The 17,659-nt window shown below is 40.7% G+C and overlaps 1 protein-coding gene across 14 annotated transcripts in view; it reads right to left on the bottom strand.

Annotated features, from left to right (window-relative positions):
• Positions 1–17,659, bottom strand: part of RFX3 (regulatory factor X3) — a 284,537-nt gene that overhangs the window by 14,789 nt on the left and 252,089 nt on the right. For all 14 annotated transcript variants that reach the window (XM_042912333.1, XM_042912320.1, XM_042912327.1 and 11 more), the window contains one exon: positions 8,161–8,314. In XM_042912333.1, coding sequence (XP_042768267.1) covers positions 8,161–8,314 — 154 coding nt within the window. The remainder of the gene's footprint in view (positions 1–8,160; positions 8,315–17,659) is intronic.

Here is a 17,659-nt window from a genome sequence, read left to right as displayed (position 1 = left end):
CTGGCCTACACACTTGGAGAAAATCGTATTTACGAAAGTGTATTTTATACAGTGATGGTGAAAAGTTGAAAACGACTCCTGTGAATTGAGGCACTTGTGATCTCAAACGAGATCCGTTTCTTTATCGAAGGACCAGTAAGCACCCTCGTCACCTGTTTGTGAGCAAAACTACCAGAAAGACAATGGCAAGGCCAGAGCCACCTGGACAGGGCAGGGGATAACAGAGTGTCGCAGTGGCCAGCAGAGGGAGCTGTCATGCCTAATCTGTGCCGCAGGATCTCCCACGCCTTGCTGGCTCTGCGGTTGGTCGGTTGGGGATCCCAGGCTCACTCTTTCCTAAGCAAAATAGCCCAGGGGTGGACTTTGCTGAAGAGAACAGGGTGCTGAGATTTCTTTCCTGATGTGTCCAATGACCATTTTAGTTCTTGAAGTACATGAAGAATTCTTGAACTATTTTATCTTCTTTTCCCACTTCTGAACGCTTTAAGGGAACTAATCTCTAGTTGAAAGCACTTATGAATGCCCGGCTTGGTATAGAGGGTCTCTGAAATGTTGACAGACACATCTTAGGGAGAAGGAGCACTTCTTGGTCTAGAAGTTTTTTTCTCCTGATAAAAGAATCCAGTAGGTAAATCATGAAATCGAGTGAGAAGTCCTACACATTGGCAATCTGTCTTTCCATCATTCTTTTGTACTTCCTTTTTTTTTTTTTTTTTTTAATGTTTATTTATTTCGAGAGACAGAGAGAGTGAGGGCAGGGGACGGGCAGAGAGAGCAGTGGGGAGGGAATCCCAAGCACTTTCCGGGCTCTATCTCACAAACCATGAGATCATGACTTGAGCCTAAACCAAGAGTCAGACGCTCAACTGACTGCACCATCCAAGAGCCCCTATACCTCCTTTGTTGAATGTCTTTTGAGCACCTATTGGAAGACTGTGTTTCGACCACAGTTATAAGCGAAAGTCCATTCTTCGAAGAGCCTAAGAAAAGGGGTTACAGCCCAGAGCAAGCAGGAAGGAAATCAAGTCCAGGTTGCTAATGAGCAGGAGTCCCAAAGGAAAGGGCTGTGGCCCTGGGCGGCTGAGTCAACAGGTGCTTTTCGCACACTCAGAGAAAGGAAGGAACAGAACGACAAACCAGGAAAGAGGAGGAAGAATGGGAGAGCTTCTACAAAGCGAATTCTTAGGAAGGTGTAGAAGAAAAGCCTCCCGTGCCTCTGCTCTGGGAGGTCACTTTGATGATTTATTGTCAAGCTGTCAGAATCGTGCTCATGTAAAGGAGCACATTTACAGTAAAAGCAAACTCCAAATTCCAAAATGATGATTTTGACTTAGGTCCGGTCTGTGGGTGGGCGCAGAGGAGGTGAAGGGTGTAATTTATCGTTGCTACTGTTTTCCAGCAGACTAAGCTTCCCAGTTACAATTTGCTTAGGCTAATATTCCAGTGAGTTTGCATATTCTAGACATCTACGAACAAACAGTAGGGAGGGAAAGGGTGGTGGGACCATCAGGGTGCATCCTGGAATGCAGAGAAGAAACCCTGGGACAAAACAATGAAAGCTTCCACACTAGGCATCTGGTGCGTGTGTGGCGGTGAATGTGTGCGTCTTTGGGGAGCTGAACAGCACAGACGGAAGTAAGTTTGAATCCGTCTGCAAAAAAATTGTATGGTGAGATACTACAACCTCACGTGAACGGCACGGAGCCCACGTGTGGCGATTTGGAATGATACGGTCCTGCTTTCTGCCGCACGCTGGCCCTGCTTTGGGGAAACTTTCAACCTGTTTTCCCATCTTTTGCAAGGTTCTGGAGAATATTAAATAAGAATGTAAAACATTTAGCACAGTGATTATCACGAGGCAGTTCCTATATTAATTAATTTGAAAAAATTAGTACATACGAATAAACTTTATTATGAAGAATAAGTGATATCACTTTCGACAAGTATTCATTACATTTTTTAAGCTCCTGCCGTTCCAAGATAGCTTTTTGCTGCAAATGATTGTAACTTGTGGTGCAATTCATTCATTTTAAAATATTCTAGAGCACATCTATTATTCCACAGGTACGTTTTCAGTGTATTCCCTAGTTGCACTGGAGTAAAGTCACTGAAATTTATCTTTCATTAGATTGATTTTGCCTTAAGAATCCATGCTTATTTATCACGATTATCCTTCTACCAAATGGAACTTTTTCACCCAACTTTCATCCTAAAAGATTGCCTGTGGAATTATTATTGCTCTTCTCCAATTTTTACATTTTGAAGATTTTTTTCTCGTCTACTTTGAGTATATCAACTTTGATAAATTCACATTTTTCTTTGGATGGTATATTCTTAAGGGATCTTCCATTTTTTCCCCTAAAAATATTACTAAAGTATCATCTTTTTTTATGTTGACATTCATATCTGAATAAGTGAAGCATCTTTTGGTTTCTACTTTTTATTTCAAAAAATTGGTTATATGGGTGGCTTAGATGTAATATTAAGTAAGTATAATGAGATTACGACAAAGAGAATTGAAATATGTTTAATAAATTAAAGGTAACAACATTTACCACAGAAAATCATTTTATGAAGCAACCAAAATTTATAGATTCAGAGAATGTATTAATGGACTATGTCTATTTTGAGGAAAAAAAGCACACATACCATAAACTCCCAAATAGATTCCAAATAGTCATAAAATTCAAATAAAAGGATAGTTTTCCGCTCAGAGCTGTGCAGAAAGCCCTGAGTTAAAAAATTTTTTTATTTAACAGGTGTGCAAACAGCTGCAACTTGCTTATTTTGTTTTATTCCTGCTCCTAAAATTGCACCACTCCCAGAGAGTCTATGGGTATATTTATAATATTAAAGTTCAAAAAGGTATATAATTTTAGCAGTAAATAAGTTCTGTTTCCTTTTTACCACCCAGGCAAAAAATATAATCCTGAAGCTCTGAAATTGCACATGCTTTAAATAACTTACTAGTCAGCATTACTGTGGCAGCTGACTGACATTTAGAAGAAAACGTGTTGGGCTGTGATGCTCTATCTGTTTCCTCTGGGGGCGCCATTGCATGGTGGCCTGCACGGCAACCGAAATGGTAGTGTTAATGGGGATGCAAAAAACAGTAGTTTTGTACTCCCGTGTACCGTGCTTGTGTGTACAACGGGTATCGGTCTCTCCTGCCTGCTCAAAGCATGTAAACAATTGTTAATCCTCAAATGTACCTGTTGAATTCTCATTAATGAAGATACATTAACTGTCCCTAAGTTGCTTTCAAGGACAACCTCTCCCCCTTGCTTCTGGATCTAGCTGGCTGTCCGCCAAATAATGTGCGCGCAAGGCAAAAACCGACGGTCCGGCCAAGTTTGTGACTACTTCCCAGGCTTCTTCTCGCTGACTTCCCAACTGTTCTCGCTCCCGTCCCCTATCCTGCAGCGTTCTTGCTCGCCCCACCCCCATTCGTGCAGCAGGCGACGAGCATGGTGGATTAACAGCAAGAACTTGGGGGCCAGACTGCTTGGTTTTGGAGCCTGATCTCACCACTTAGGGGTTGGGTGACCTTAGGCGAGCTACTTGACGGCTCTGTGTCTCATGTCATCATCTGTAAAACAGGTATAATAAGGGGCGCCTGGGTGGCTCGGTCGGTTAAGTGTCCGACTTCGGCTCAGGTCATGATCTCATGGTTCGTGGGTTTGAGCCCCGCGTCAGGCTCTGCGTTGACAGCTCAGAGCCTGGAGCCTGCTTGGGATTCTGTGTCCCCCTCTCTCTGCCCCTGCCCCTCCCCCCCTCAAAAATAAACATTAAAAAAACTTTTTAAACAGGTATAATTAAGTTAATAGCCACAAAGCACTTAGAACAGGGCCCGGCACATAAGTAGTATGCACATCACTTGAAATTTTTGGGTTTCTTTCCTGATCCAATTCGACTTCTTGTTGACTGAATTTGATGGTATATATTGGGTCTTGCTGGTGTCTGACCTTCAGATTTTCCACGAAAGCTTCCCCTTGGCCATGCTCCCTTCCATTTCAGGTAGGACCTGTGTGCATGTCTCTGTGTGCCTGCGGTGGTCTCCACCCCTTACCCCCCAATTCTCACCAGCTTCACACAGTTATGAACTCTTTTTGCCCTTTAGATCCCACTTCAAACATCATTTCTGAAGGGCAGGGGGGAGCCTTCCCTGGCCCTCCCAGGCTAGATGAAGGCCTCATGCTTCAAGCATTCCTGTTTCTCTTTAATTTTGTAGCTCTACAGTTATGTGAATATTTAGTAAATATAAATTCAAAAACTAAAATGTAAGCTTCTTGAATGCGAGGTCAAAATCTCTTTTGTTCATCATTATAACCTAATCATTACAGCATTTGGTCTAGAGTAGGTATGTAAGAAATATCTGCTAAACAGAGGCACCTGGGCGGCTCAGTCAGTTAAGCATCCAACTTTGGCTCAGGTCATGATCTCACAGTTCATGGGTTCGAGCCCCACATCGGGCTCTGTGCTGACAGCTCAGAGCCTGGAGCCTGCTTCGGATTCTCCCACTCTCTCTGCCCCCGCCCCTCCCCGCTCATGCTCTGTCTCTTTCTCTCTCTAGAATAAATAAACATTAAAAAATTGCTTTTTATATAAAAAATATGTATTAAACAGATGAACAAATTAATTTCAGAGGTAAGTCTGAGAGTCAACATTGGTGAACAAGATTTGTCCAAGATTATACCACTATAAATGTCAGAACCATCAGGAGAATTCAGTTCTCTGGACTCAAAGTGCTCATTTTTTTCCAGGGAATTAAATCTTTGATTACACACATCATACAAAGAACCATGCAATTAGTGTGGTGTAGGTTCTAGAATGAAAAGTAAATGTATAGATCAGAGAGAACGGGGTGTCTAAGGTAGTCGGGGGGGGGGGGGGGAAACTGGGCTCCCCTGAGGAACTGATATTTAAGATGTGACGTAGGACTTAGCATGAGCAAGGGGGAGTTGGGCAGAAGATTCCTGGTAGAAAGAACCATTGACACAGTGGGCCAATGATGAGAACAGCTTGGTGAATAAGAACAGAGCAAAGACCACTGTGATTACAACAAAAGGAATAGGAGGAGGGAGGTTGAGGTTAATCGGAGAGGCAGGGCCAGATCATGTACCACCTCGTGCACCAAGGAAAGAATTTTGTTCCTTACCTAACAGAAGAGAATACCAATGATGGGTTTTAAGTAGGGATAACACAACCACCTTGGCCCTTTCATAAGATAATACTGACGGTACTAGGGGAGGTTTGGGAAAGAACAGATTTAGTAACAGGGTGGACATAGGGGTCCAGACAGAAAGACATGTAAAAGATGATGCCCAGGTGTCCAGCATGATCAACTGGGAGAATCGTGGTACCATTTACTGGGAAAGAGCCATTGGTAGACAGATCAAGAGTCTGATTTCATTAAGTATGTAATGAGCTCTCAATAAATAGTGAGAACTATTATTGGGTTTGTGGTTGCTGTTGTGACTGATGATTGAAAACCAATTGCTGCAATTGAGGGTAAGGGTGACTTTTATGGATTTCAGTGGATTTGGGCCCGAGGTGTTGCCCCCACAGGCACTTCTGGACTTGGTGTTTGAAAAGGGCAACCACCTAAGGGGCTAATGCAACTGAGCCTCAACATGCAGAAGCCCTTTTTATTTATTTTTTAACCTCCAATCTGATTTCTAGTGTAGGCACGGGATAACATGGGAGGGACACATGAGAAAACAGCATTTCCTTTTTCTTGAATTTCCTTCTCCTCCTTTCAAGAATCAAGAAATTTCAGAGACGCTAATATGACTATGATCTACGGGTCTATTATGGCCAACAGACGTTCTGAGTCCATCAGCGTTGTATGGGGAGAACAAACCTAGAAAACTATGCTTAATTGGCTTGGGCTGAATAATGGATGAGTAAAGACAGCTCAAAGGATTGTCCTATAAATCGGGTAAGGGAGAGAGTAGGCAAAGAAATCAAGAGGTGTGTGTATTAGATTGTGGATCTCACACAAGTGTCTTATACCATATTTTCTGATCTAGATCTTTACTCATATTATATCTTTACCTCATGGGGGAATCTGTCATATTCATCTACATTGTTTACATATAGTAAAAAAAAAAAAAAGAAAAAGAAAACAGAATGCCTATGGGGATGGTTAATTGGCAGCATTGACTACGTAAGACTGTTTTAACCCTGCTGAGCCAGCAACACCCACACAAGCCTGTGAGGGGGTTGCTCAGTCTTCACACTGTGTGACTGGCGCCCGCCCACTGCCCTTCTTCCCTCGAGATGTGACGGAAGCAAAGACCACACATCAGGATTAGTCACATGGTATTAATTAGAATCCCTGTTACCATTATCCCGACCATCTTCTTAAAGAAGTCCCCAGAACATACGAGGTGGTTGGCAAACGTGTTAAACAGACCAAGAGGCATGTCTGTGTCCAAGGTGTTGGACCCTGACTTGAGAAAATTTACGGTACTTAATCTACGCACCAACTGGGCATTTGGCAACCAGGTATCTGTAAGACAACTACTGAAAAAGGCACTAAGGGGAGGTCAAATCTAAGAAAAGGCCAGATGGTTTTGGTTCCATGAGGTCCCGCCTATCTGAGCGATTCTTACTAAATCTCACACACATACATACATCGTTGGCATCATTAAAGCAAAAGCACCATTGAGCGTCTTACAAACACATAACACATCAGCGCACAGCGAGAGATTTTAAAGAGGGACAAAGGAATCTTTTCAAGAACATTCTGAATAAGTCTGACATGTATTTTATTTGTATTAGAGCACTTATAAAGGTCCTTGAGGTATTTTAATGTATTTTTAATTTATACCTTTATTATCCTATTTCTTAAGCTAGGAGAATGGTCTCATAATTATTTTGACTTTAAATTTAAACAAGCACATACACACAGCTTTAAAAGGCACATGTCTTCTTTACTGCTTTGGGTAATTTGTAATATGCCCAAATTTGGTGCATAATCTAGGAACGTCGGAAGGACCCCCGATTCAGTACAACAAAATACACTGGTGCAGAATTACTGGAGAATTTGTATCTATTCCTCATCATATTAACCAATCCTTGTGTCAATTTACATCAGAGCATCAGCTTTTTGACGCTCGCTGAAAATAAGATATTTTTATTTTCTATCTAAAAATTCTGAAGATGGGGCGCCTGGGTGGCTCAGTCGGTTGGGCATCCGACTTCGGCTCAGGTCACGATCTCACGGTCCGTGAGTTCGAGCCCCGCGTCGGGCTCTGTGCTGACAGCTCAGAGCCTGGAGCCTGCTTCCGATTCTGTGTCTCCCTGTCTCTCTGCCCCTCCCCCGTTCATGCTCTGTCTCTCTCTGTCTCAAAAATAGATAAACGTTAAAAAAAAAATTTAAAAATTCTGGAGTTACTCTTTTTTTCTTTCTATCTTTAGCAATTAGAAGCCGGGGTTCGAAAATCAGAGTCTGAGTATTTGAAACAGGTCTCCACCACGCATCAGCCACGTAACCATTTCATCTGTGTCCTTAGCTTTCCACATCAACCTCAGAAACGCACTGTAAAATAGGATAACGTGGTACCTACCTCAAAAAGCTAAGTGTCCAATCCTCTGTCACCTATAAAGGTCTTCAAACTGTGCCTGACACATAGTAAGTATCCCCAAATGTTAGCTATCCTCACCACCATCACTATTACTAGCCTTCTGAAATTGGATCATTTCTTCTGTTCCTGGGCACTTGGAGGAAGGGTCTACAAAATACATATTTAATTCTGCCCTCTGGGTTTGTAGCCCTGCGCCTTACCAGAAACATCAATATTTCTTATTTTCTGTTCAATGGAGGTTCAATCACTTATTTTCTGTTCAATCACTGTTCAGGCCGGTGATTCTCAAACTTTTCCTTTCCATAGACACCTTTACAACATATTGAAACAGCCCGCGAACTTTTCACGTGATATAATTTATAATTTTAGAAATCTTTTCATTAAGAAAGTAAATATAAGAGGGATTTAAGGACCCCCCCCCCCTTTCAATAACTCTACAGCCCCTCAGGATCTTCCTCCATGGTCAGAAATAATTGCTTTCATCAATAAATAATATATTTAAGTTAAAATGAAATTCAGTTTCTTTTCTCAAAGCCCCGTGAGTCACGGCTCTTGCGGCCTCTCTTACCTCGCCCATGACTGCAATGGGTGTTTCTCCTGTTGCCTGAGCAACGCGATGCTCTACTAAGTAGAACATGTACTCGTCGTAGAGGAGACGGATCAGGTGGAAGGAGCCAAAGCTAGCAGCACTGCGTAAGGTTAAGTCCCGAATAACCATTGAGCTGTTTCAAGAGAGAAGACATATATGCAGCCAATGTTAGCGACCAGTTCAACCTACTTTTCTTCCCAGACGAAGTTAAGCGAGAGGGTCTAAGAGGCCGGTGTAGCACACAACCTGCCACGCAATAATTTTATTACTGAAAGCAGTTGGCTCAACTCTTTTTAACAGGCTGAGAGCGACGCGGGGGACGGGGGTGGGGGGGGTGTGGTCTCAGTTGGTTAAGCGACCGACTTCAGCTGAGGTCATGATCTCCTGGTCTGTGGTTCGAGCCCCACCTTGGGCTCTGTGCTGACAGCTCAGAGCCTGGAGCCTGCTTCTCCCTCTCTCTCTGCCCCTCCTCTGCCCGTGACTGTCTCTCAAAAATGAAAAAATGTTTAACAAAATTAAAAAAAAAGAATAAACAGGGTGGGAAAGAGGTAGCCCTTAGTGGGTTTTGTTAGATCCTTATCAGACCTAGACAGCTCATCACTGGGAAAAACCATTTCATTGTCACGGGCGAGCCTTCTGATTGCATTACTCTCGCAGATGGATCAGAACTGAACAAAAAAGATTTTTGAAAGACTGACAACTCATCACCACCATAAGGAAAAGCAACTTTGAGGGAAGCCTTACTGACGGGCAAACAACACATCACCACCTCTCAGCGATAACAACTCTGGACGCACACTTGGGAAGAAATAGGTATCTGTGCCATACAAAGGTTGTGAAATATACTAAGTAATGCTTCCAGATGTGGCAATCTGGAATGGAGGTATGTACAGGGACCCCTGTGAATCCTGTCAGAAGGCAAATTTATTAAGTGATTTCAACTTCTGACTGATTTCCATTTAAATTATGGTGATTTTCCATTAGAAGTAAGTATAATACAGTTAATTAAGAAATGCATATGTTTGAAAAAAGTGAACGTTTAATTTATAAAATATGATACCAAAATGTGAATATTAACACTAACAATATATTCTATTATAAATATATATTGTATATATAAATGTAAAAAATAAATATATCTACTTAGAAAGAGAGAGAGAGAGAGAGAGTGCATGCACAGGTGCACGAGCAGAGGAGCAGAGGGAGAGAGAGAGACAATCTCAGCTGGCTCTAGGCTCTGCATGGAGCCCAGTGCGGGGCTTGATCCAAAGACCCTGGGATCATGAGCTGAGCTGAAATTAACAGTCAGATGCTTAACTGACTGAGCCACCTAGGTGCGTCTTCTCTATTATAATTAAAACAGAAAACAGTCCTAAACGATCCTGGCCTCGCTGAAGATGTGTCAGTCTTGGAGCCTGTCCATGCACTTCAAACCTCCTTAATATTTCTATCTTAGAGTCAGCGGTGGCTGTGTGTGTGTGTGTCTGTGTGTGTGTGTGTGTGTGTGTGTGTGTGTGTGTGTGCATGCGCGTGCGCACGTGTGTTTCTTATCACTTTCATTTTGTGGTCTTTTTTAGAGATTTTTGGCCCAGGAAAACTCAAACAGCCATTATATTCTCGGATAGATGGAATCTATAAATGAAATCTCATAAATGTACAGGCTGATATTCCTATGGCCTGTTTTGCAACGAAGAAATGTAAAATGTCAGGCAGATGGAAAAAGACTGTGCTTCTGTTTTCTGTTTCATTGTCAACTTTATTTATGTAGGGGCTATTAATATATCAAATTCTATACATTTAATTTGGCAAGTGGCAGATCACCAGGGTACATCTGAAACTCTAAGCCCTACATTCTGAATCTGGCTCTTCATTAATTCACTGTCAACTTCACACAAACCATTTCCCTGAGATTGGTTTTCTTCTTGGGTAAAAATAAAAGCCACATTTTTGGTCTTACCTAACTTATATGATTATTTCGAGGATGTGAAATAAACTTATGAATGAACAGATCACTACTTAAATAGAAGTGGTTACAATTATAATATACAGGAGAAGCTGAGTTTCTCAAACTCAGTTGGTTATAGCAGCAGGAACAGAAGGTTATTTTATGATGATGGCAGGGGACCTCTTATTGGTGGATTTACTTATTAAAAAGAAAAGAAAAAGCAGGAATTTGGAGTGAGGCAGAGTCATGTTAACCAGTATGTGATTTTAAGTGTAAGCATGTCATTCAACATTTTAAGGTTCAAGGTTAGTCTGAGGGTCAAATGAAATAATGGATAGGAGATCTTCAGAGAACTACCCATTATGGGGCACCTGAGTGTCTCAATTAGTTAAGGATCCAACTTTGGCTCAGGTCATGATCTCACAATTAAAGGGTTCGACCCCTGCATCAGGCTCTGTGCTGACAGCTCGGAGCCTGGAGCCTGCTTCAGATTCTGTGTCTCCCTCTTTCTCTGCCAATCCCCTGCTCATGCTCTTTCTCTCTCTGTCTCTCTCTGTCTCTCACGCATAAACATTAAAAATTAAAAAAAAAGAAAACTCCATTACTAATTTCTCTGACATTGGTTGTAGCAACATTTTTCTAGGTATGTCTCCTAAAGCAAGGGAAACAAAAGCAAAAATAAACTATTGGGACTACGTGAAAATAAAAATTTTCTGCACAGTTAAGGAAATAATCAACAAAACCAGAAGACAACCTGAGGAATGGGAGAAGATATTTGCAAATGACTCTATCTGATAGGGGGTTAGTATCCAAAATATATAAAGAACTTGTATAATTCAACACACACACACACACACACACACACACACACACACCCCAATCCAAAAACACACAGGCAGAAGACACAAGCAGACATTTCTCCAAAGAAATCCAGATAGCCAACAGAAACATGAAAAGATGCTCGATCTCACTCATCATCAGGGAAATGCAAATCAAAGCCACAATGAGATGTCACCTCACACCTGTCAGCATGGCTAAAACTAAAAAACACAAGACACAAGAAGTGCTGGTGAGGCTGTGGAGAAAAAGGAACCCTGGTGTGCTATTGGCAGAGATGCAAACTGGTGTAGCCACTGTGGAAACCAGTATGGAAGTTCCTCAAAGTTAAAAGCAGAACTATCTTATGATCCATTAGTTGCACTACTGGGTATTTACCCACATATATAGAAACACTAATTCAAAGGAATACATGCACCCCTCTGTTTATTGCAGCAACAGTAACCAAATTACGCAAGCAGCTCAAATGTCCACTGAGAGGTGAATGGACAAAGAAGTGGTGTATACATTCAATGGAATATTACTCAGCCATAAAAAATAATGAAATCTTGCCATTTGCAACAGCATGGATGGGGCTAGAGTGTATAATGCTAAACAAAATAAGTCAGGGAAAGACAGATACTGTGTGATTTCACTCCTATGTGGAATTTAAGCCACAAATGAGCAAAGGAAAAAAAATGACAGACAAACCAAGAAAGACTCTTAACTACAGAGAACAAACTAATAGTTACCAGGGGGGAGGTGGGTGGGAGGACGGGTGAAATAGGGATGGGGATTAAGAGCACACTTATCATGCATGTTGAGCACTGAGGAATGTATAGAACTGTTGAATCACTATATTGTGCACCTGAAACTACCATCACACTGTGTGTTAATTATACTGGAATTGAAAAAAAAGGAAAACTTCTCATTACCACAGTACTACATATATTAGTTAATAATACTTTCATTGTCATAAACTGTAGTTCTAGTGAATAATTCCTTAGACTCAAATACCTTAGTGAATACCTTAAGTTTAGAACTCAGTAAGTGAGCTACTAAAAATAGATTAATTCTTTCATTCCTATGCCACAGATAAAAAATTATGTTTATAATTCTACGCACGCCTTTCCTAAAATTTAATGACACATAACCCATTTGTAAAAATAATAAATATAAACACAATACCTATTTGAAATTAAACATTTGTTTTCCTATGGAAAAATCTTAAAAGGCAGAGAAATCCCTCTACTTAAAAAAGCAAAAGCAAACACAACACAAAAGTAACAGTAAAATGTTGTATAACATTTTTACCTAAACGGATCCAAACTTGACCAGCTGGAGTAAATAATTTCGAATTGAAGCAGAATATTTGCTAATTGCATCTCTTGTTAAAGACAGAAAATATTCATAATATATCCCAGAGAAGACAAAAGGCTAACAAACATACAAAATTTCACTAACCTTACTCAAAATTACAAATTAAACACCACATGTCATCTATCGTACTGTAAGAGATGAAAAGGTCCACTGCCGCCGAAAAAGATGGGAAAATAACTCTTGTTTACTGTTTTTGCGAGTATACATTCACAAAACTTTTGTGGTGAAGGGAAATTTGGCACTATGTCTCAAAACTAAAAAGGCAGAAAACCGTTGACTTACCAATTCTAATTCCATAAATTCACACAAATGAACAAAGATAATTTTAACTGTAGCAGTATTTATGCTGGTGAGAGACTAGGAGGGAACACTAAATATCCATTAGTTGATGGTGGTTAAATAAATGATGGCTCATTCATATATCAATTGTATGCAATCGTTTAAAGAAATGAGGGAGATTGGACATAAAGGTAGTAACATGGAAAAGTATGATATAATGATATAAAAGTATGATATAAACTATGATATAATGTCAAGTTAAAGAAGTAAAATGTGTGGGAGTCATTTTAATATAACAATTTTATATATGAACATGTATATATGATATAATTGTATCATAATGCCAAAAACCACCAAAATGCTTCAGAATGAGGGGAAAAGGTAATGTTTGAATAACACATGACACATACACATAATAATATTGAATATTGTGAGGACATTAAAAGTTATGTGTTTGAAGATGTTTAATGATGAGAAATGCTTAAGATATAATGTTAAATGAAAATGCTTAGGGAAAGATACAGATAATAAACCATGGTAAATAACTAGATTCCAATTTTATAGAACACTAAAAAAACCCAACAATTTACCAGTGGTTATTTCGGGGTATTGAAATTATGATGTAAGTTTATTCCTCATTATTTTTTCAAAGATTTTTTTTAAAAGTTTATCTGTTTGAGAGAGAGAGAGAGAGAGAGAGAGAGTGCACACCAGTAGGGGAGGGGCAGAGAGAAAGAGAGAGAGAGAGAGAGAGAGAGAGAGAGAGAGAGAGAGAGAGAGAGAGAATCCCAAGCAGGCTCCATGCTGTCAGTACAGAGCCTGATGTGGGGCTCAAACTCACAAGCCACAAGATCATTGCAGGAGCTGAAACCAAGAGCCGGACGCTTAAATGACCGAGCCACCCACATGCCTCTTTAAAAAAAGATTTTAAGTAATCTCTACACCCAACGTGGGGCTCGAACTTACATCTCCTAGATCAAGAGTCGTTGGGTCTACTGAGTGAGTCAGCCAGGCACCTGTGCTTGTTATTTTTAGTATTTCAAATATTTTCTAAAGCGAGTGCATCTTGATTTCATTTTTTTTAAATGTTTATTTTTGAGAGAGAGAGAGTGCAAGTGGCAGAGGGGCAGAGAGGGAAGGGAAGAGAGAGAGGGGGGGAAATCTGAAGTAGGCTCCAGGCCCCAGGCTGTCAGCAGAGAGCCCGATGTGGGGCTCAAACTCACGAACTGCGAGATCATGACCTGAGCAGAAGCCAAACGCTTAACCGACTGAGCCGCCCAGGCGCCCCTTGATTTCATTTAAAAATGTTTATTTTCCCTCTCTTTCTGTTCCTCCCCTACTTGCACTCTCTCTCTCTCAAAAATAAATAAAGGTTAAAAAAAATTTTTTTTAATGTTTCTTTTATGGGGCGCCTGGGTGGCTCAGTTCGTTGGGCGTCTGGCTCTTGATTTCAGCTTGGGTCATGATCTCATGGTTTCTGGGTTCGAGCCCCATGTCGGGCTCCACACTGGCAGCTCAGGGCCTGCTTGGGATTCTCTCGGTCTGTCTCTGTCTCTGCCCCTCCCCTGCTCATGCTCTTTCTAGCTCTCAAAATGAATGAAATAAACTTTAAAAATGTTCATTTTAAAAGATGACTTTATAAATATAAAAAACCATTTCTGAGTCAGTTGAATGTCAATAAATCTTTGCAGGGATAAATATCACAGATAGAGAATGAATTATATATAATATATATTTCTAAGTTCAAATTTTAGGCCTTTATTCCCTTAAGATAGAAAAACCCTGAAATCATGTTAATGACTAAGGAAAATATTCACATTAAGTAGCTTTCTGATAATACTCTAATATGCAAAGTCCACTGATTTTTTCCAAGAGAATTTACCTCCATCCACTCAATAGATGTTTACTGCATTCCTACTCTGTGCCATGGTCTTATTCTAGAACCAGTTAGGCAAAATTTTGGTTTTAGCAGAACTCACCTTCTGCTAAGAGAAAACAGTTGAGGAAACCCAAGCAGATACAAAATATAAAGGTAGGTAAATCCTATGGACACAGTAGATCATGAAAAAAACATAAATCGGAAAAAAAACTCCTATAAAAAAATACAGAATCATGGGGACGAGCATTTCAGTTAGGTTGTCAGTAAGACTCTTTCTGAAAAGGTGATATCACTGAGCAGAAAGTGGAATGAAGTGAGCCAAGCGAGAACATGTGAACTTTCCTGGCAGAAACGAGAACAAATGAAAAGACTCTGAGGCAGACCCGGGCTTGATGTGTTCAAAGAACAGCCAGGAGGCTAGTGTGGCTGGAAGAAAGTCAGCAAAGAGAGAACATACAATGGGTCTGGGGGCACTACCTCCTGGTCCGTGTCGGGTCTCCGGGACAGAGCCTTGGATTTTATTCGGAGTATTTTGTAAATCTTGCACAGTTAGGCAGTCACCTTATTTCAGCATAAAATACACATATAATCCTGAAATCTGGTGGAAAATTAAAACCAATCCGCTGACCTTCAGTTATAATACCTAGTGATTTTTAGAAAATGCTGATAAGCATGAAATTATTTAAAAAAAATTTTTTTTAACGTTTATTTATTTTTGAGACAGAGAGAGACAGAGCATGAACGGGGGAGGGTCAGAGAGAGAGGGGGACACAGAATCAGAAGCAGGCTCCAGGCTCTGAGCTGTCAGCACAGAGCCCGACACGGGGCTCGAACTCAAGGACCGAGAGATCATGACCTGAGCCGAAGTCGGATGCTTAACCGACTGAGCCACCCAGGCGCCCCAATAAGCATGAAATTATTGTCCCATGTTTAGAAAAGAATCAGTTGAATCATGTTATCGATGCTACTTTAGTATCCCCTCTATGTTGGGCCTTTGCCCTACAGGCCAAGTATTAAATGACACATTTAACAGTTTAGTTGGAAACTTTTTGTCTGACTCGGACTTCTATAAGATGTGTTGCAAAAACTGACTAAGTGAATTCCATGTTGCTAAGTTACCATGAATTCAACTTCTTGTACACTCAGACTTATCGAGTTAATTATTTTGTCATGGATGAGAGACTTATGGTCTGGGCGCTGAAACACAGACCCTAACAAGTGATCCTCTTTGTGTATTGGGGGAGAAATACGCTTCCTCAGAAGAAAAGGGAGAACATCCCTCCTGTGACCCCCATGCAAACTCTCTTTTAAAACAGTGCTTACAGTTGATTCCGAAAGAATATTACTTTTTGGAAGATTTAGAAATTGTCCAGTTGTAAGCCAACTACATTCCCTGTCCCCCCTTTCGAGTCACCGTATCAGAGCTATAAATTTTGTTCTTTAAAAATGGGATATTTGGATGACTCTCAGGGTCGCTCTGAGGAATGTTCTGTTCTGTTAACCACAAAACACACAAGCTGAGAAATGGCCCACATAACTTCTCCATTTCTGCCCAGGAGAGGTGGTAATATTTTTTTCCCGCCTCCTGGGGAGCCAACAGTATTCCTTCCAAGCCAGGTTAGCAAGCAAGGAGAGACCCCCATTTGGAGCAGAGGGTGTCTGTAGCAAGGCTTCAACCTGCTGCCGTCACAGTTCTCTGCCAGCCCATTTCCCCATTCGTATGCATGTAAATAGATACAGAGACCTTGAGAAATTATCAGATTAACTGACTTCAGAACACCAAGGGTCTGTGTGTGTGACTGCCAAACTCTTATTACAAGGCCAAAACTGTGAAGAAGAAAAAAAAAAACCTCTATAATTCCGCTTCTCTGATAGTTTGTGAATGCAGTTTTCATTACTCAGTATGTTATTACGCCCCGCTAAAAAACAGTTCGGATTTAAGGGCTCTTCGTTTCTAAGCTGTGGACTTTGCCTATAAGCAGGAGGTATGCATCTGTCTGAATATGCCTTTCCTTCTGTGGTCCTGAACTCTACGCCTTTGAGTCTTTTTGAAATGAAAATAATACCCATAATAGTGTCTAATAATAACAAGCCAATTATCCCCAACTCAGGGAGGACAGAGGGCAGACAAGTGATGGTCTACTGGGTTTGTATTTCTGCAGAGAACAAGAAATACAAGTAAGTAATTTTCTCTCCTTTCAAGATACTTGCAACGGATCTCTGTGGAGATGAAGGCTCCAGGGGTATATTTCTAAAACGATATCAACTAAATATAGAAAAAAAAAAAACCCACAGGAAGGAGTAAGTGCAAGTCTGACATAACAACATAAGAAAGCAGTTAGGAAGGGAAAAAAAAACACCTTGCTTTTTTCTGATCTAGAGAATGCACCCGGCTTTTGGCCATATAGGTTTTAGAATAACTGGCTTGTATAACTGGTTTCATCCATCATTCATGAAATACATATACCATCTGTATGACTTTCTGAGAAGAAAATGTTTGAATAAAAAAAGTCAAGTCACAAGCAAATGGGAAAATACCTGAAGCCTTCTTAAGAAATGTTCTCAAATTAAAATTTGGAATTCTACTATTACTATGACTATTGCTGTATCTTCTTGGAGACACTGTGACAATGCTTTCCAAATCTTCTCCACGTAGCGGGGCAAACTTCAACAGTCCTCATCAACATTCTTCTCATTCACACCCAGATCTAAGCTAACACTGGTTTTACTGTACCGTGCCAGGGGGTCACGGAGTCAGGCAACATCTTAATAAAGCGCTTCTCAAATCACATGGGTTAAAGGTATTATTAAATGTAGGAGGCACCGAGCTGTGGAATTACGCCATTCCAAAAACAAGACAACAATAATAGAAAACCGGCAGGCTTCCTTTTACTGAGTTGGACCCTGGGCTAAACATGAGACCATTTTCAGGGTGTAAGAGTAAGCTAACTTGTAATTAAGCATCTATAAAGGATCTATGGTACTACTTGAGCTTAAGAAGTAAGAATTGGATGAAATCAAGTAAAATCAGCTGAAAGAAAGAAATCGCTTCCAGTAAGAGCCAAAGCAGCTGCCGACATAATTCAAAGATGCCTGGCATCTTCATGAAGGGGGTCACAAAGAGAGGGTGTGGGCTTCCGGGTTAACAGGTATACCAGTTCCTAAACTCTGTTGCTTAT

This window comes from Panthera leo, chromosome D4, assembly GCF_018350215.1.
Source record: "Panthera leo isolate Ple1 chromosome D4, P.leo_Ple1_pat1.1, whole genome shotgun sequence".
Classification (NCBI taxonomy): domain Eukaryota; kingdom Metazoa; phylum Chordata; class Mammalia; order Carnivora; family Felidae; genus Panthera; species Panthera leo.
Note: the sequence above shows the minus strand (reverse complement) of the source record. Positions and strands in the feature narration are given on the sequence as shown.